A 20,518-nucleotide genomic window follows, 5' to 3' on the forward strand; every position below is an offset into this window, starting at 1 on the left:
GAGAAACGTTGTTCTTAAACTGTTTGACTATTTGCTCACGCAGTTGTGGACAAAGGGGTGCACCTCGCCCCATCCTTTCTTGTGAACGACTGAGCATTTTTTTGGGAAGCTGTTTTTATACCCAATCATGGCACCCACCTGTTCCCAATTAGCCTGCACACCTGTGGGATGTTTCAAATAAGTGTTTGATGAGCATTCCTCAACTTTATCAGCATTTATTGCCACCTTTTCCAACTTTTTTGTCACGTGTTGCTGGCATCAAATTTTAAAGTTAATGATTATTTGCACAAAAAACAATTTTTTATCAGTTTGAACATCAAATATATTGTCTTTGTAGCATATTCAACTGAATATGGGTTGAAAAGGATTTGCAAATCATTGTATTCTGTTTATATTTACATCGAACACAATTTCCCAACTCATATGGAAACGGGGTTTGTAAAAAAAAAAACGTTGATATATATTCTGATGCTTCAATTAATCGATTAATTAGTGTAAATTATAAACTTGTGTAAAATCCAGAAGACATAAATACTCCGGAACTTTAATTTGTAGACATACAGTAGTTTCTGCATGGCTTCTGCGATAGAGCCCATATGTGCATAAGCTGTTTTTGTTTATGTTATTAATGTAGACGTGTTAAAAGTGCAATTTTAACGTGGATTTTGTGCATTTTTAGTAAAATGGCAAACAAAAAAAATGATTTCCCTATTACTACAATAATCGATAACCGCAGCCCTCGTTCGAACCCCAACAATGTTTCTTCTCTCTCAGCTTCCTTCCTTGGCATCCGACGCCCACACCACACAAAAAAAAGAGAACAGACTGACAGAAATGAGCTCTTGGAAACATTTATTATGAAATTATGAAGGTTAAAATAAGCAGTGTTCAAATAAAGCTTTCAAGAACATGAGTTGCATTGAACTCGATCATTTGCATTTCTTTCTTTAATTTATTTTCAGATGACCCAGCAGTCAAAGAAAAAAAAAAAACAGGGCAAAAAAACCCCCCAAGAAATGAAAAATAGATTCCATTACTTTTTTTTAACACAGCACATAAGGCAAAATTACCAGGAATTTAATTATACAGTGGGTTTGGTTGAATTGTTGCCTCATTCCTGTGAGAATCCTGCGTGTGACTGACGCATTAGGGAGTGGGGTTAGTTAGTCAATCCAGGACAAGCTGCAGTGTGCTCAAACACATAAGATGGTATCGTCCCAGCAGGCACAAGACATTGATACAACGTTGATTATACGTACACATCCTTTAAAACGGACTTTGAAACAATGTTGCAAAGTACTTTTATTTGTAAACTGAGACAATGTTGTTGGTCGGGAAATTACCAAATTTCTATGTCAAATCAACGTTACCACCGTCATTGAATAAACGTTGTCAAAAAGCATGTTGTTTCAACGTTGTGTTCAATGGTCAAATCAATGTCACAAACTAATATTGATTGAACATCGCCAAAAAGCATGTTTGTTGTTTGTGTTGTAGAATAATGGTTGGGAAATGACCTAATTTCAACGGTCAAACCAACGTCAGAATCTGACATTGAATAAACGTTGTCAAAAACAGTCATTTCAATGTTGTATTTGTGTTGTAAAATATTGGTTGGGAAATGACCAAAATTCAATGTTCAAATCAACGTCACAACCTGACATTGATTTAATGTCACAAAGAAGCATGTTGTTTCACTGTTGCATTTGTGTTGTTGAATATTGGTTGAAAAATGACCAAAATTCAATGGTCAAATCAACATCAGAACACGACATTGATTAAATGTTGTCAAAAAGCATGTTATTTCAACGTTGTATTTGTGTTGTTGAATATTGGTTGAAAAATGACCAGATTTCAATGGTCAAATAAATTTCAGAAGCTGACGTTGATTAAACGTCGGCAAAAAGCATGTTGTTTCAATGTATTTATGTTGTATAATATTAGTTGAGATTGACCAAAACTGAATGGTCAAATCAACGTCATGACCTGACTTTGAATAAACATTGACAAAAACAGTTGTTTTAACGTTGTGTTTCTGTTGTTGACAAATGACCAAAAGTCAATGGTCAAATCAACATCAGAACGCGACATTTAATAAACGTCGTCGAAAAGCATGTTGTTTCAACGTTGTGTTTGTGTCGTTGAATATTGGTTGGGAAATGACCAAAATTCAATGGTCGAATCAACGTCAAAATACGACATTGAATCAGCGTCGTCAAAAAGCATGTTGTTTCAACGTTTTCTGTTGTAGAATATTGTTTGGGAAATGACCAAAATTCAATGGGAGAATAAACGTCACAACCTGACATTGAATAAACGTTGACAAAAACAGATGTTTCAACGTTGCATTTCTGTTGTTGAATAATAGTTGACAATTGACCAAAATTCAATGGTCAAATCAACGTCAAAATACGACATTGAATCAACGTCGTCAAAAAGCATGTTGTTTCAACGTTTTTCTGTTGTAGAATATTGTTTGGGAAATGACCAAAATTCAATGGTCAAATAAACGTCACAAGCTGACATTGAATAAACGTGGACAAAAACAGATGTTTCAACGTTGCATTTCTGTTGTTGAATAATAGTTGACAAATGACCAAAATTCAATGGTCAAATCAATGTCAGAACCCAACATTTAATAAACGTTGTCAAAAAGCATGTTGTTTCAACGTTGTGTTTGTGTCGTTGAATATCGGTTGGGAAATGACCAAAATACAATGGTCAAATCAACGTCAAAACATGACTTTGAATCAACGTTGTCAAAAAGCATGTTGTTTCAACGTTTTTCTGTTGTAGAATATTGTTTGGAAAATGACCAAAATTCAATGATCAAATAAACGTCACAACCTGACATTGAATAAATGTTGAAAAAACAGATGTTTCAACGTTGCATTTCTGTTGTTGAATAATAGTTGACCAATGACCAAAATTCAATGGTCAAATCAACGTCAAAACATGACTTTGAATCAACGTTGTCAAAAAGCATGTTGTTTCAACGTTTTTCTGTTGTAGACTATTGTTTGGAAAATGACCAAAATACAATGGTCAAATAAACGTCAGAACCTGACATTGAATAAACGTTGACAAAAACAGATGTTTCAACGTTGCATTTCTGTTGTTGAATAATAGTTGACAAATGACCAAAATTCAATGGTCAAATCAATGTCAGAACCCAACATTTAATAAACGTTGTCAAAAAGCATGTTGTTTCAATGTTGTGTTTGTGTTGTAGATTATTGGTTGGGAAATGACCAAAATTCAATGGTCAAATCAATGACAGAAGCTGACATTGAATAAACGTTGTCAAAACAATTGTTTCAACGCTGTAGTTATGTTGTTGAATAATAGGTAAAAAATCACCAAAATTCAATGGTCAAATCAACGTCAGAACAAAACATTAAATAAATGTCGTCAAAAAGCATGTTGTTTCAACGTTGTGTTTGTGTTGTGGTATATTGGTTGGGGAAATTACCAAATTTCAATTGTCAAATCAACGTCACAACCTGACATTGAATAAACATTGTAAAAAATAGTTGTTTCAACGTTGTATTTGTATTGTTGAATAATAGTTGTAAAATGACCAAAATTCCATTTTCAAATCAACGTCACAACCTAACATTATTTTAACATTGTCAAAAAGCATGTTGTTTCAACGTTGTATTTACTTTGTAAAATATTGGTTGGGAAATGAACAAAATTCAAAGGTCAAATCAACGTCACAACCTGACATTGATTTCATTTCGTCAAGAAGCATGTTGTTTCACTGTTGCATTCGTGCTGTTGAATATTGGTTGAAAAATGACCAAAATTCAATGGTCAAATCAATGTCAGAACATTGACAAAAACAGTTGTTTCAACGTTTTTCTGTTGTTGACAAATGACCAAAATTCAATGGTCAAATCATTGTCAGAACCCAACATTTAATAAACGTTGTCAAAAAGCATGTTGTTTCAACGTTGTGTTTGTGTCGTTGAATATTGGTTGGGAAATGACCAAAATACAATGGTCAAATCAACGTCAAAACATGACATTGAATCAACGTCGTCAAAAAGCATGTTGTTTCAACGTTTTTCTGTTGTAGAATATTGTTTGGAAAATGACCAAAATTCAATGGTCAAAACAACGTCACAACCTGACATTGAATAAACGTTGACAAAAACAGATGTTTCAACGTTGCATTTCTGTTGTTGAATAATAGTTGACAAATGACCAACATTCAATGGTCAAATCAATGACAGAAGCTGACATTGAATAAACGTTGTCAAAACAATTGTTTCAACGTTGTAGTTATGTTGTTGAATAATAGTTAAAATAAAATCACCAAAATTCAATGGTCGAATCAACGTCAAATTCTGACATTGAATAAACGTTGAAAAAAAAAGAAGGTTGTTTTAATGTTATATTTATTTTGTAGAATATTGGTTTACAAATGACCACATTTCAATGGTCAAATAAATGTCAGAAGTTGACATTGATTAAACGTAGTCAAAAAGCATGTTGTTTCAACGTTGTGTTTGTGTCGTAGAATATTGGTTGGGAAATGACCAAAATTCAATGGTCAAATTAACGTCAGAACCCGACATTTAATAAACGTTGTCAAAAAGTATGTTGTTTCAACGTTGTATTTGTGTCGTAGAATATTGGTTAGGAAATGACCAAAATTCAACAGTCAAATCAGCATCAGAACCTGACATTGAATAAATATTGACAAAAACAGTTGTTTCAACGTTGTATTTGTTTTATAGAATATTGGTTTGAAAATGACCACATTTCAATGGTCAAATAAATGTCAGAAGTTGACATTGATTAAATGTCACAAAAAGCATGTTGGTTCAACAATGTATTTGTTGTAGAACATTGGTTGGGAAATGACCAAAATTCAATGGTCAAACTAACGTCAGAACCTAGTATTTATCAAATGTTGTCGAAAAGCATGTTGTTTCAACGTTAAGTTTGTGTTGTTGAATATTGGTTAAAAAATTACCAAGATTCAATGGTCAAATCAATGTCAGAACCCGACATTTAATAAACGTTGTCGAAAAGCATGTTGTTTTAACGTTGTATTTGTGTCGTAGAATATTGGTTGGGAAATGACCAAAATGTAATGGTCAAATCAACGTCAAAATCTGACATTGAATAAACATTGCAAAAAAAAGTTGTTTCAACGTTGTATTTATTTTGTAGAATATTGGTTAAAAAAATGACCAAAATTCAACGGTCAAATCAACGCCAGAACAAAACATTGAATAAACGTCATCAAAAAGCATGTTGTTTCAACGTTGTGTTTGTGTCGTAGAATATTGGTTGGGAAATTACCAAAATTCAATGGTCAAATCAACGTCACAACCTGACGTTGAATAAACGTCGCCAAAAAGCATGTTGTTTCAACGTTGTTTTTGTGTCGTAGAATATTGGTTGGGAAATTACCACATTACAATGGTCAAATAAATGTTAGAAACTGACATTGATTAACTGTCGCAAAAAGCATATTGTTTCAACGTTGTATTTGTGCTGTTGAATAATAGTTGACAAATGACCAAAATTCAACGGTCAAATCAATGTCAGAACCTGACATTGAATAAACATCGCCAAAAAGCATGTTGTTTCAACGTTGTTTTTGTGCCGTAGAATATTGGTTGGGAAATGACCAAAATTCAGCGGTCAAATCAGCTTCACAACCTGACATTGAATAAACATTGACAAAAACAGTTGTTTCAACATTGTATTTCTGTTGTAGAATATTGGTTGGGAAATTACCAAAATTCAATGGTCGAATCAACGTCAAATACTAACATTGAATAAACGTTGAAAAAAAAAAAGGTTGTTTCAACGTAGTATTTATTTTGTAGAATATTGGTTTAAAAATGACCACATTTCAACGGTCAAATAAATGTCAGAAGTTGACATTGATTAAATGTCACAAAAAGCATGTTGGTTCAACAATGTATTTGTTGTAGAACATTAGTTGGGAAATGACCGAAATTCACTGGTCAAATGAACGTCAGAACCTAATATTTATTAAAAGTTGTCGAAAAGCATGTTGTTTCAACGTTAGGTTTGTGTTGTTGAATAATGGTTAAAAAATAACCAAAATTCAATGGTCAAATCAATGTCAGAACCCGACATTTAATAAATGTCGTCAAAAAGCATGTTGTTTCAACGTTGTATTTGTGTTGTAGAATATTGGTTGGGAAATGACCAAAATTCAATGGTCAAATTAACGTCAGAACAAAACATTGAATAAATGTCGTCAAAAAGCATGTTGTTTCAACGTTGTGTTTGTGTCGTAGAATATTGGTTGGGAAATGACCAGAATTCAATGGTCAAATTAACGTCAGAACAAAACATTGAATAAATGTCGTCAAAAAGCATGTTGTTTCAACGTTGTATTTGTGTTGTAGAATATTGGTTGGGAAATGACCAAAATTCAATGGTCAAATTAACGTCAGAACAAAACATTGAATAAATGTCGTCAAAAAGCATGTTGTTTCAACGTTGTATTTGTGTTGTAGAATATTGGTTGGGAAATGACCAAAATTCAATGGTCAAATTAACGTCAGAACAAAACATTGAATAAATGTCGTCAAAAAGCATGTTGTTTTAACGTTGTGTTCGTGTCGTAGAATATTGGTTGGGAAATGACCAAAATTTAACAGTCAAATCAGCATCAGAACCTGATATTGATTAAACATTGACAAAAACAGTTGTTTCAACGTTGTATATGTGTTGTTGAATATTGGTTGGGAAATGACCAAAATTCAATGGTCAAATTAATGTCAGAATAAAACATTGTCGAAAAGCATGTTCTTTTAACGTTAGGTTTGTGTTGTTGAATATTGGTTAAAAAATGACCAAAATTCAATGGTCAAATCAATGTCAGAACCCGACATTTAATAAACGTGGAAAAGCATGTTGTCTCAATGTTGTGTTTGTGTCATAGAATATCGGTTGGGAAATGACCAAAATTCAATGGTCAAATTAATGTCAGAACAAAACATTGAATAAATGTTGTCGAAAAGCATGTTGTTTCAACGTTAGGTTTGCGTTGTTGAATATTGGTTGGGAAATGACCAAAATTCAATGGTCAAATCAATGTCAGAACCTGACATCGAATAAACATTGACAAAAACAATTGTTTTAACGTTGTATTTGTGTTGTAGAATATTGGTTGGGAAATTACCAAAATTCAATGGTCAAATCAATGTCAAAATTTGACATTGAATAAACATTGACAAAAACAGTTGTTTTAACGTTGTATTTGTGTTGCAGAGTATTGGTTGGGAAATGACCAAAATTCAATGGTCCAAATAACGCCAGAACAAAACATTGAATAAACGTCGTCAAAAATCATGTTGTTTCAACGTTGTGTTTGTGTAGTAGAATATTGGTTGCGAAATGACCAAAATCCAACGGTCAAATTAACGTCAAAATCCGAAATTGAATAAACGTCGTCAAAAAGCATGTTGTTACAACGTTATTTTTGAGTTGCTCGACGTCCGGACCTAATCCGACAAGTTCTCTTGTGCCTGCTGGGATTTCTTTGTGTCTCAGGTGGACTGAGCAGGTGAGCGGTGGTGCGGTCCTCACCCAGGTGTGAGGTGAGGCATGAGGCAAGAAGTAACCAGAGCCACTGTGGATGAAACATCTCATATGTACACTCACTATTTACATCGATGAGGGAGGGGCAGTCACAGCAGTCGTCTCACACGCCCTTTTGTCATGGGGGCGGGGTTATGGCGACTGTTAGCGGTGGTGTGTCACATGGTACATCAAGCCAACGACAAGGACACCTTTGTCATTTCAGGACAGCGTCCATCTTTTTGCACCCCCAGGTAGAAGGGCGGGGCCACAAAAACGGGTGGTTTAACGTGGCATGGACACACCTGACCCTGATGAAGGATGGGTGAGGGGTGTGAGACGGGGAGGGGGTGAAAAGGGTGAGGGCAGTCACACAATGATTTATTTTTTTTAATAAATATATGTATATATATATATATATATATATATATATATATATATATATATATATGTATATATACATCTGTATATATATATATATATATGTATCATTTTTGTAGACAAGCAAGAAGCCAAGAAACATTTTCTTCCACCCTCTACTCTTATTTTGCCAATTACAAAACACCCGAGGTGGCGTGGAATGTCTTCTCCCCGCCACGCTGTGTCGGAGGGATCGTGGCGAGAGTGTGTCAGCGGGAGTCATCGCGGCCCCAATTTCTTTACAGCCGATTAGCGGAAACACCGAGCGGTGACACTCCTGGCAGTGGAAGCCTCGCTAACATTGTTGTTTTTGCATTGTGTGTGTGTGTGTGTGTGTGTGTGTGTGTGTGTGTGTGTGTGTGTGTGTGTGTGTGTGTGTGTGTATGTGTGTGTGTGTGTGTTCTTGTATTACCACCCTGCTTAAGACGTGGAGAAGGGAAAGTATCTTCCATATGAAATAACAAGTCAACATATGAAATAACAAGTGTGTGTACGAAACTGGAAGTGCACCCCCTTTGGTCAACGTATGAAATGACACGTGTGTGTACAAACTTGAAGTGCTCCCCCTCTGGTCAACATATGAAATAACAGGTGTGTGTAAGAGATTGGAAGTGCCCCCCCTCTGGTCAACAAATGAAATAACAAGTGTGTGTAAGAGATTGGAAGTGCTCTCCCTCTGGTCAACATATGAAATAACAAGTATGTGTAAAAAAATTGAAGTGCTCCCCGTCTGGTCAAAAAATGAAATAACAAGTGTGTGTGTGGATTGGAAGTGCTCTCCCTCTGGTCAACATATGAAATAACAAGTGTGTGTAAAAAAATTGAAGTGCTCCCCGTCGGTCAACATATGAAATAACAAGTATGTGTAAAAATTGGAAGTGTTCTCCCTCTGGTCAACATATTAAATAACAAGTGTATGTACAAATTTGAAGTTCTCCCCCTCTGGTCAACATATGAAATAACAAGTGTGTGTAAGAAACTGGAAGTGCTTCCTCCTCTGGTCAACATATGAAATAACAAGTGTGTGTAAAAAAATTGAAGTGCTCCCCCTCTGGTCAACATATGAATTTAAAAAGCGTGTGTAAGAAATTGGAATTACTCCTCCTCTGGTCAACAAATGAAATAACACGTGTGTGTAAGAGATTGGAAGTGCTCCCCCTCTGGTCAACAAATGAAATCACACGTGTGTGTAAGATATTGGAAGTGCTCCCCCTCTGGTCAACAAATGAAATAACAAGTGTGTGTAAGAGATTGGAAGTACTCCTCCTGTGGTCAACATATGAAATAACAAGTGTGTGTAAGAAAATTGAAGTGCTCCCCGTCTGGTCAACATATGAAATAACAAGTGTGTGTAAGAAATTGGAAGTGCTCCCCCTCGGGTCAACATATGAAATAACAAGTGTGTGTAAACAAATTGAAGTGCTCCCCGTCTGGTCAACATATGAAATAACAAGTGTGTGTAAAAAAATTGAAGTGCTCCCTGTCTGGTCACCATATGAAATAACAAGTGTGTGTAAAAATTGGAAGTGCTCCCCGACTGGTCAACATATGAAATAACAAGTGTGTGTGAGAAATTGAAATGTGTTCCCTTTGAACAAATGTTATTAAAAATATTAAATACAAATGCAAATGGAGACGTACTTTAGTAACTTGAAGTAAATAATTGAGAATAAAAACCGATTACAAACAAAAAAATTCCAAAAAATAACTAAAAGCAGTCTTTTTCTCACAATGTGCCAACTTTTTTCTTATAACATTGGGAACAATTTCTCATGTTCTTTCTGTTTGTATAATATTGCAATATTTTGTTTTGTAAAATGATTACCTTTTTATGTAAAATGATTACTTTTTTATTTAAAATGATTAATTTTTAATGCAAAATGATGAAGTTTGTCGTATCAAAATTAGACTTTTATCACAATATCGTCATTTTTGTTTTGTTTTTGTAAAATAGTGACATTTTATGAGTGAAATTGTGACTTTTGGCGTAGTTTTGCAGACTAAAATTTTTATTAATTATTATAATATTGCCTAAATTTTAGTTTCCTTCTAAAATTGTGACTTTTGTTGTAGTTTTACCTGGTAAAATTCCGATTCTTATTATATTATTACCAAAATGTTTAAGTTTTATTGTAAAATTTTGATTTTTGTTGTAGTTTTGCCGAGTAAAATTTTGATCATTATCATAATTCTGCCTAAATTTTAAAGTTTTCTTCTAAAATTGTGACTTTTGTCATAGTTTTGCCGAGTAAAATTCTGCTTATTATTATAATATTGCCAACATTTTTAAGTTTTATTCTAAAACTGTGACTTTTGTCATAGTTTTGCCGAGTAAAATTCTGATTATTATTATTATACTATTGCCGAAATTTTAAAGTTTTCTTCCAAAATTGTGACTTTTGTCATAGTTTTGCTGAGTAAAATTCTGCTTATTATTATATTGCCAACATTTTTAAGTTTTATTCTAAAACTGTGACTTTTGTCGTAGTTTTGCAGAGTAAAATTCTGATTATTATTATTATAATATTGCCGAAATTTTAAAGTTTTCTTCCAAAATTGTGACTTTTGTCATAGTCTTGCCGAGTAAAATTCTGCTTATTATTATATTGCGAACATTTTTAAGTTTTATTCTAAAATTGTGACTTTTGTCGTAGTTTTGCCGAGTAAAATTCTGATTCTTATTATTATAATTCTGCCGAAATTTTAAAGTTTTCTTCTAAAATTGTGACTTTTGTCGTGGTTTTGCCGAGTAAAATTTCGATTTATTATTATAATGTATCCTAAATTTTAAAGTTTTATTCTCCAATTGTAACTTTTGTTGTAGTTTTGCTTAGTAAAATTCCGATTATTATCGTAATATTGCTAACATTTTAAAGTTTTCTTCTAAAAGTGTGCCTTTTGTCTAGTAAAATGACGACTTTTTTCATAAAATTGCCCAAATTTTAAGCTTTTCCTGTAAAATTGCGACTGTTATTGAGTAAAATTCCAACTTTTATCATAATATCGCACAAATCTTACGTTTTTCTTGAAAAATGTTGACTTGTATTGAGTAAAATGACGACTTTTATTATAATACTGCAAAAATTCTAAGTTTTTGTTGTGAAATTGTGACCTTTTTCTTGTGAAATTCCAACTCATTTTTCAAAACAATTTTTTTTTTAATATTTGCATAGTATGTATATATTATTAATGTTGTAAATAGACATATTTTTATATCTAGAAAGGCTGGTCTTAAAGAGGGAGGCATTTTTCTCAGGTCTCAAAAAGGTGACAGATACAAAAATACGTGTGTGTGTGTGTGTGTGTGTGTGTGTGCGTGCGCAACATGCATATATGTTGAGGTGGAGCACGGGATGATTGATGGGCCGTCAAAATTTGCAGTGAGAATTGGCAGAGATAAGACGACGCCGGCTTTTAAGATGAATGGCGTGTCGGCTAAAAAGTGGCGGACAAACAAACAGGCGACGGGGGGGGGGGGGATCACCTCGGCGCACACGTGCACGCGCCCTTTTGATGTATGACCACGTTCAAAACCGATGGCTGCGTACGATTTCAAACTTCAAGGAAAACTGCGGGGAAAAGGGAAAAATGGTCCCTTTTCTGCGCCTTCTAAATAGTCAAAAACTGCTAGTAAGAGGCGGCGACGAATTGGAGTTATTAAAAGCCCTGTGAAACACTGTTCCCTAAACATTGTATTGAAGAAACATATCGTAAACACCTTCTCATTCAATGTGTTTTCTTCATTTGCATGACTATTTACATTGTAGATTGTCACATTAAAACTATGAATGAACACATGTGGAGTTACGCACTTAACAAAAAAAAAAGGGAAATAACTGAAAAAATGTTTAGTATTCCAGTTTCTTCGAAATAGCCACCCTTTGCTCTGATTACTGCTTTGCACACTCTTGGCATTCTCTGGATGAGCTTCAACAGAAATGGTTTTCACTTCAGAGGTGTCATAGTCTAAAATGTAAATAGTCATGAAAATAAAGAAAACACATTGCACTGACAGTTATAATGTATTTATACTGTCACTGTCTGATTGTATGTACATGTATTTTATTTTGAAATCGGCCTGACCGAAGCCTGGATAATAACCATTAACACATGCTTATATATCATTTGACAAGGTGGATCCGGCTAAACTATAAATAGTTCCTCGGTGTTATAGTTCCTTGGTGCTTACAATAATAATGTTACGATAGCTTGTTAATGTCAACTGATGTTATATATATATATATATATATATATATATATATACATACATATACATATATATATATATATACATTAATACATGTACAGTATATATACATATATAGATATATATGTGAGTGTGTATATATATATAGATATATATGTATGTATATGTGTGTATATATATATATATATATATATATATATATGTATGTATATGTGTGTGTATATATATATATATATATATATATATATATATATATATATATATATATATATATATATATATATATATATATATATATATATATATATATATATATATATATATCCATTTACTACCGCTTATTCCCTTTTGGGGTCGCGGGGGGCGCTGGCGCCTATCTCAGCTACAATCGGGCGGAAGGCGGTGTACACCCTGGACAAGTCGTCACCTCATCGCAGGGCCAACACATATATATATATATAAATACATATATATACATAAAGACATATATATATATATATATATATCTTTTTCTTGTTTATTTTTTCTCGTTTTTTATTTGATTTTTTTAAAGTACGATGGTCGATTTAGAGTTGGAATGAGCAAGAATCCTGATTCGGATGTGAATCGATTTTTTTCCTGTTACGCCCTACAGGTCACAGTACATAATGCATTGTTAAAAAGTTTTAGTTTGTTAACAGGTGGAACAGACAAATTGTTATCAGCCGACTCGTTTTTAGCAGTTTTTTAACACAGAAAAGAGAAAAGGTTTCTCATAGGCAACATTTTCTAAAAAAAAAACAAAAAAAAAGTGCAGTTTTCCTTTAAGGATGGGCGTGGACAAATACACTCAGAGGAATACAAATATGGACAAACATGACGTGTAATTCCTGGTAATTTGCCATCGTCTGTGTTTAAGCCAGTTAAATAAATAAATAAAAAATAACAAAAAAAATAATCTTTTAAAAAACAAAAACAATCACCTCACTTGGTTGAAGATAACACATGAGAATAAAAATAAATCTCAATCCTGCAGCTTCCGGACTGATTTATGTTGTTGCAGCTTCTAATCTAGTCTGATTGTCCAACACTTCATTTCCACATGTGCACATGCTGGACTCCTTCTTTGCCGGACACGAAACATCCCACTCAAACAACACACTTTACAGTAAAACAACACACTTTACAGTAAAACAACACACAGTAAACCCGCCTTTATCGCTGTAAAACGCTGACCATTATACATCCCGAATCTTTTCACAATAAACCCCTTTATGACCTTCTAAATATATTTGTTAACGTCGTGAGAACCCTGCGGACGGGCCCGCCGGGATTTCACACCCTTTTATTTTTGTGTGTGATTGGTGTGCAATAAAGTGGTGGCAAAAAGTTGCAGATTTGTTTCTTTCAACGGCATCGACTCGACTTGCGATTTGTGTAAAGTTTCTCCGTCACTTTTTATGTGTTCCTTGCGGCCGTGGCCTCAAAAACGACTCCCTTCCCACAACAGTAGGAATGATGGCGATAATGTTGTACTCGTTTTTATACCACACTGACAAAACATTTTTAAAAAAATCATTATTCTCTCCATAGCCTTACTGTTTAATTCAAACGACATTTGATCAACATTTTCACCTATTTGAACGAAATATTATAAGATTTGATTTATTTATAATTAAGGATAATTTATTACATTTGAATCGTCCATGTTGACAAAATCACTATTGACACTAGTGGAAATTTTCAGGATTTTTGTGTGAGAAAAAATAAATATTGTATTTCCTTGAATTGCCGCCTCTTCTCACTCCTGCACTTACCAAAGGCATGCGGTAAATTTAGGCCTGTGCTTATGAATTTGAGTCTGATGTAAGGATACCATCATGAAAAGCACATTTAATTAAAAAAAAAACGTTATTATGGTCTTACCTTTACTTATAAATGAAGTCCATGTGCAGCTCCTTCTGATCAAAAGCATCCATAACTTGTTTATAGAAGTCTTCCTTATCTTTCTTCAGTTTTAAAAGTCTCTGTCTTGATGGAGATCTTCCTGCTTCGATTGAAAGTCCAGTTCAGAAAACTGTTTTATTTTAGATATACGTAATCCTCTATGGGGCGGTATAGCTCGGTTGGTAGAGTGGCCGTGCCAGCAACTTGAGGGTTGCAGGTTTGATTCCCGCTTCCGCCATCCTAGTCACTGGCGTTGTCTCCTTAGGCAAGACACTTTACCCACGTGCTCCCAGTGCCACCCACACTGGTTTAAATGTAACTTAGATATTGGGTTTCACTATGTAAAGCGCTGTGAGTCACTAGAGAAAAGCGCTATATAAATATAATTCACTTCACTATGTTAAATGTGCAAGCGAGAGGAAAAAATTAAAAATGCTGCTTGTTGTCACTTCTTCTGCAGCCGAGTTGTCGCAAGAAGGATCACTGGCGCCCTCTACCACCAGGAGCCGGGAGTCATTTAATGACTGATATTTGACACACGCAGCTACGGTATATTAATAAAACATAGATGCTTACTGTTCTTTTTAGCATATTCAATAGCTTGGACGTTAAATCCTACTGAGTTTGACCCGGCAGTAATTCTAGGCAGGCGCATACTATTCAAGGAAATACGGTAGGTGTTATCATCAAAAATGACTGTGTGAATATTAAATGATGAGTTGGCAAAAAAGAAAGCAAAGTGGTCCCGATGTTGAGCCTTGTGGAACGCCACGTTATAAGTTTACTTGGAGATTTGCTGTTTTATTTTGGTTTAAAAGATAAATGATGAATGGTTGGTAGTTGAATACTCAACACTACTTCCACATTCACACACACATTCACACACTGATGGAGGGAGCTGCCATGCAAGGCGCTAACCAGCACCCATCAGGAGCAAGGGTTAAGTGTCTTGCTCAGGACACAAAGGACGTGACGAGGTTGGTACTAGGTGGGGATTGAATCAGGGACCCTCGGGTTGCGCACGGCCACTCTTCCACTGCGCCACGCCGTTTGTTTTTTGGGGTTGTGTAAGACAAAATGGGTGCTAGCAAGGCAACGTGTCTCTACGCCAGAAAAGTAGTTCCTCGTAGTTACAATAATAATGTCGCTATAGATAGGTTTATATGCAGGGTCACTAGGGGTGTGGACTCTTTGGGCAGCTAGCGATTTGATGCGATTCTGATTACTGGATTCGATTCCGAATCGATTCCCAATTCGAGACGGTTTTCGTTATTTATTCTTTAGTATAATAATTATAATGAAACATTTTAAAGCAGGGCACAGGTTGAAAACACTCCTTCTGGTTGCATGGAAATGGCCTAATGTACGGATTCTCTAAGGACAGAATGTATACTGTGGTGGAGGATACAATCCTGAAATAGTTTTTAATATATATATATATATATATATGTGTGTGTTTTTTGTTTTTTTTACAGCGTATAAATACGCATTGGGTTCTGTGTCCTGATTCTTTAAGGACAGATTGTATACTGTGGTGGGGAATTATAATCTTGAACAAGTCTTTAATATAGATGATACATATATATACAGTGTTGCATGTGTTTTTTTTTTTTTTTTTACAGCGTATGAATGCACATTGGGTTCTGTGTCCTGATTCTCTAAGGACAGATTGTATACTGTGGTGGGGGATTATAATCTTGAACAAGTCTTTAATATAGATGATACATATATATACAGTGTTACATGTGTTTTTTTTTACAGCGTATGAATGCACATTGGGTTCTGTGTCCTGATTCTGTAAGGACAGATTGTATACTGTGGTAGGGGATTATAATCTTCTACACGTTTTTAATTTGGATGAGACAGGTTTATTTTGGAAACAAATGCCCTCTCGCACCTTTATTATACAGGATGAAGCCAAAAGGATGGTGTGACTCTGGTTGTGTGTGGAAATGTTGCATGCTTTATGATAAGGTCAAAACATCTCAGAGCCCTAAAAAAACAGGTTTTGATCTTTGATTTTATTCTTCAATACAGTAGTGTACTGCAGTTTTTTGTTTTTAATCCACAAAGGTTTGAACTTTGAGAGTGATTAAACGAGATAAATGTGAGAAAATGTTAATGACTGTCTGAGAAAGGTTTATGGAGTGTGTGGTTAGGGGTTTTACTGACTTAAAACATATATAAGAAACGGAAACACATATACTTTACAGCACTGTAAAAAAAACAAAAATACAATAAATGAAAAAAAAACTGTAAAGGAAAAATATATATAATAAATGAAAACATATAAACAACAACAAAAAAAATTCTACTAGACAGATTTGTTTCTGTGATACCTGTAATAAGATGAGTATAAAAGTGTTTCCTTGTTCGTATCCCACAAGTTCATTTATTTTGGTATTTTGGACCCTTTGGAGCACATTTTGGGGAATCCATTTTAGGGTAATCCGATACCTTGGGACTGTAGATGGTCATTTTTGGTCTTTTAGTCCTTTTTTTAGTCCATGGACTTGTTCTAGTACAAGTAGATGGACCCCAATCCTATTGGGGGAACCTCTGGTGGAAAAAAAGTCCCCAAGAAACTCAACGTTCTCTCACCTTAACCCTAAACCTATTTTAGAAGTATCTGTACGTTATAAATGTACCAAATTTAGGCCCGGAGGGGCCTAGGAAGGTCCCAAAAGAGTGGTCCCAATAATAAATGGGTTACCCAAAATGTTCAAAACACACCTAAAAGGGTCTTTGTGCACATTTTGGATCTTTTGGAGCAATTTAAGGGGCGAATATGTTTTGTGGTAGATGGTCCTTTTTGGTCTGTTAGTCCTTTTTCAGTCCTTGGACTTTTCTAGTTCAATTATTTTGGCTCCAATCCCTTTGGGGGAACCTGGTGGAAAAAAGTCCTAACCCCATTTTATAAGTGCCCCATAAAACTCAACGTTGTCTTACCCTAACCCTTATAAAGTTATAAATGTTCCTCATTTAGGGCCTGGAAGGTCCCAAAAGACTACTCCCAATAATATTTGGGGTTGCCCAAAATGTTAGAAAAATGCACCTAAAAGGGTCTTTTTGCACATTTTGGACCTTTTGCGGCACTTTTAGGGGTCAATCTGTTATGGGGTAGATGGTCCTTTTTTCTGCTATCATTAGTCCATGGAGTTTTTTTAGTACAAGTAGATAGACCCTAATCCCTTTGGGGTAACTTCTGGTGGGAAAAAGTCCGCAAGAAGCTCAACGTTCTCTCACCTTAACTTTAAACCAATCTTATAAGTATCTGCACGTTATAAATGTACCAAATTTAGGCCCGGAAGGAGCCTGGGAAAGTCCCAAAAAATTGGGCCTAAAATTTTCGAAACGCACCTAAAAGGGTCCCTTGCACCGGAATATTTGTGCACATTTTGGACTTTTTGGAGCACTTTTAGGTCTCAATCCATTTTGGGGTCCTTAGGGACCTTGGGATCAAATATGGTTATATTTGGTCTGTTTGTCCTCACTTTAGTCCATGGACTTGTTCTAGTCCAAGTAGATAGGCCCCAATCCCTTTGGGGGAACCTCAGGTGGAAAAAAGTCCCCAAGAAACTCAACTTTCTATCACCTTAACTCTAAACCAATTTTAGAAGTATCTGTATGTTATAAATGTACCACATTTAGGCTGGGAAGGTCCCAAAAAAGTGGGCCTAAAATGTTCAAAACGTACCTAAAAGGGTCCCTGGCACCAGAATCTTTCTGCATATTTTGGACTTTTTGGAGCACTTTTAGGTCGGAATGCATTTCGGGGTCCTCAGGGACCTTGGGATCGAAGATGGTTATTTTTGGTCTGTTATTCCCTACTTTAGTCCATGGACTTGTTCTAGTCCAAGTAGATAGGCCCCAATTCTTTTGGGGGAACCTCTGGTGGAAAAATATTTAAACCCCATTTGATCAATGCCCCAAAAACTCAACGTTCTCTTACTGTAACCCTAAAATATTTCATAAGTACCTCATTTAGGGCCTGGAAGGTCCCAAAAGACTGCTCTCAATAATAAATGGGGTTGCCCAAAATGTTAGAAAAATGCACCTAAAAGGGTCTTTTTGCACAATTTGGACCTTTTGCAGCACTTTTAGGGGTCAATCTGTTTTGGGGTAGATGGTCCTTTTTTCTGTTATCATTAGTCCATGGACTTTTCTAGTACAAGTAAATAGACCCTAATCTCTTTGGGAGAACCTTTGGTGGAAAAAAGTCCCCAAGAAACTCAACGTTCTATCACCTTAACTCTAAACAAATTTTAGAAGTATCTGTACGTTATAAATGTACCAAATTTAGGCCCGGAAGGGGCCTAAGGTCCCAAAAAAGTGGGCGTAACATTTTCGAAACGCACCTAAAAGGGTCCCTTGTACCGGAATCTTTCTGCAGATTTAGGTCTTTTTGGAGCAATTTTAGGTCTGAATCCATTTCGGGGTCCTCAGGGACATTGGGATTATAGATGGTTCTTTTCGGTCTGTTTCTGCACGTTATAAATGTACCAAATTTAGGCCCGGAACGGGCCTGGGAAAGTCCTAAAACAGTGGGCCTAAAATTTTCCAAACGCACCTAAAAGGGTCCCTGGTACCGGAATCTTTCTGCATATTTAGGACTTTTTGGAGCACTTTTAGGTCTGAATCCATTTTGGGGTCCTCAGGGACCTTGGGATTATAGATGGTTCTTTTCGGTCTGTTTTTGCATGTTATAAATGTACCAAATTTAGGCCCGGAAGGGGCCTAAGGTCCCAAAAAAGTGGGCGTAAAATTTTCGAAATGCACCTAAAAGGGTCCCTGGCACCGGAATCTTTGTGCACATTTAGGACATTTTGGAGCACTTTTAGGTCTGAATCCATTTCGGGGTCCTCAGGGACCTTGGGATTATAGATGGTTCTTTACGGTCTGTTTCTGCACGTTATAAATGTTCCAAATTTAGGCCCGGAATGGGCCTGGGAAGGTCCCAAAAAAGTGGGCATAAAATTTTTGAAATGCACCTAAAAGGGTCCCTGGTACTGGAATCTTTCTGCATATTTAGGACTTTTTGGAGCACTTTTAGGTCTGAATCCATTTCGGGGTCCTCAGGGACCTTGGGATTATAGATGGTTCTTTTCGGTCTGTTTTTGCACGTTATAAATGTTCCAAATTTAGGCCCGGAAGGGGCCTGGGAAATTCCTAAAAAAGTGGGCCTAAAATTTTTGAAACGCACCTAAAAGGGTCCCTGGTACCGGAATCTTTCTGCATATTTAGGACTTTTTGGAGCACTTTTAGGTCTGAATCCATTTCGGGGTCCTCAGGGACCTTGGGATTATAGATGGTTCTTTTCGGTCTGTTTCTGCACGTTATAAATGTACCAAATTTAGGCCCTGAAGGGGCCTGGGAGGGTCCCAAAAAAGTGGGCCAAACAATTTCGAAACGCACCTAAAAGGGTCCCTGGTACCGGAATCTTTCTACATATTTAGGACTTTTTGGAGCACTTTTAGGTCTGAATCCATTTCGGGGTCCTCGGGGATTTGGGATTATAGATGGTTCTTTTCGGTCTGTTTCTGCACGTTATAAATGTACCAAATTTAGGCCCGGAAGGGGTCTAAGGTCCCAAAAAACTGGGCGTAAAATTTTCGAAATGCACCTAAAAGGATCCCTGGCACCGGAATCTTTGTGCACATTTAGGACTTTTTGAGCACTTTTTAGTGCAAGTAAATAGACCCCAATCCCTTTGGGGGGAACCTCTGGTGGAAAAACAGTCCCAGACCTCATTTTTGAATTGCCCCAACCTGTCCAAGAAACATGTCTTTCCCTGCCTCATTACTGTGAGAATCCTGTGTGTGACTGAAGCATTAAAGTGTCAGGGTTGGTTAAAATATCCAGGACTAGCTGCAGTTTACTCCCCCCCAAAAAATCACCATTTTGCACGCAGGCTTTAAGTGAGGGTCGAGGCAAAAATGAATCCAACTCCACTGTAAGGATTGTGAAAGATGGATGCAGTTTTTCTTAAAGTACTTGCATCTTTTCTCCCCCCGATACAAACAGGATGGAATGACGGTAAAACAACATGGTTCTTCAGTCTGAGTCCAACATGAGGCCATTAAACGTGCTCCCACAGTGAATTGCCACATTACCATAACAAAGCCGGTGGAAAAAAAAAAAAAACACACACACAAAAAAAAAAAACCTCACAGTCACATGTCCGTCACATAACAGCCTTACTTACGCTTCCCCCACGCTTATAATCTCAGGGTGAGGAATAGTTTACGGTGTGCAAATCTCTCATTTGTTTTGGTAAATAAAAATGAGAGATGAAAAGATACGTTCATTTTCAGGGCCGATACTTATACCAAATATTAGCAATAAAAGTTAAGTTAAAGTTAAAATAGTATATGTCAGTAAACATCT

General features: G+C 35.8%; 1 protein-coding gene across 3 annotated transcripts in view; it reads right to left on the bottom strand.

Moving 5' to 3' along the window:
- LOC133543133 (protocadherin-9) overlaps positions 1-20,518 on the bottom strand; it is a 634,818-nt gene that overhangs the window by 587,414 nt on the left and 26,886 nt on the right. Inside the window, exon 3 of one of the 3 annotated variants that reach the window (XM_061887607.1) lies at positions 836-7,889. The exons of the other annotated variants lie outside the window; for them this stretch is intronic. Coding sequence (XP_061743591.1) covers positions 7,770-7,889 — 120 coding nt within the window. The 3' untranslated portion in view covers positions 836-7,769. Of the gene's footprint in view, positions 1-835; positions 7,890-20,518 lie in introns of those variants that run through there. 3 annotated transcript variants of the gene reach the window in all.

The sequence above is a fragment of the Nerophis ophidion genome, linkage group LG25 (assembly GCF_033978795.1).
Source record: "Nerophis ophidion isolate RoL-2023_Sa linkage group LG25, RoL_Noph_v1.0, whole genome shotgun sequence".
Classification (NCBI taxonomy): Eukaryota; Metazoa; Chordata; class Actinopteri; order Syngnathiformes; family Syngnathidae; genus Nerophis; species Nerophis ophidion.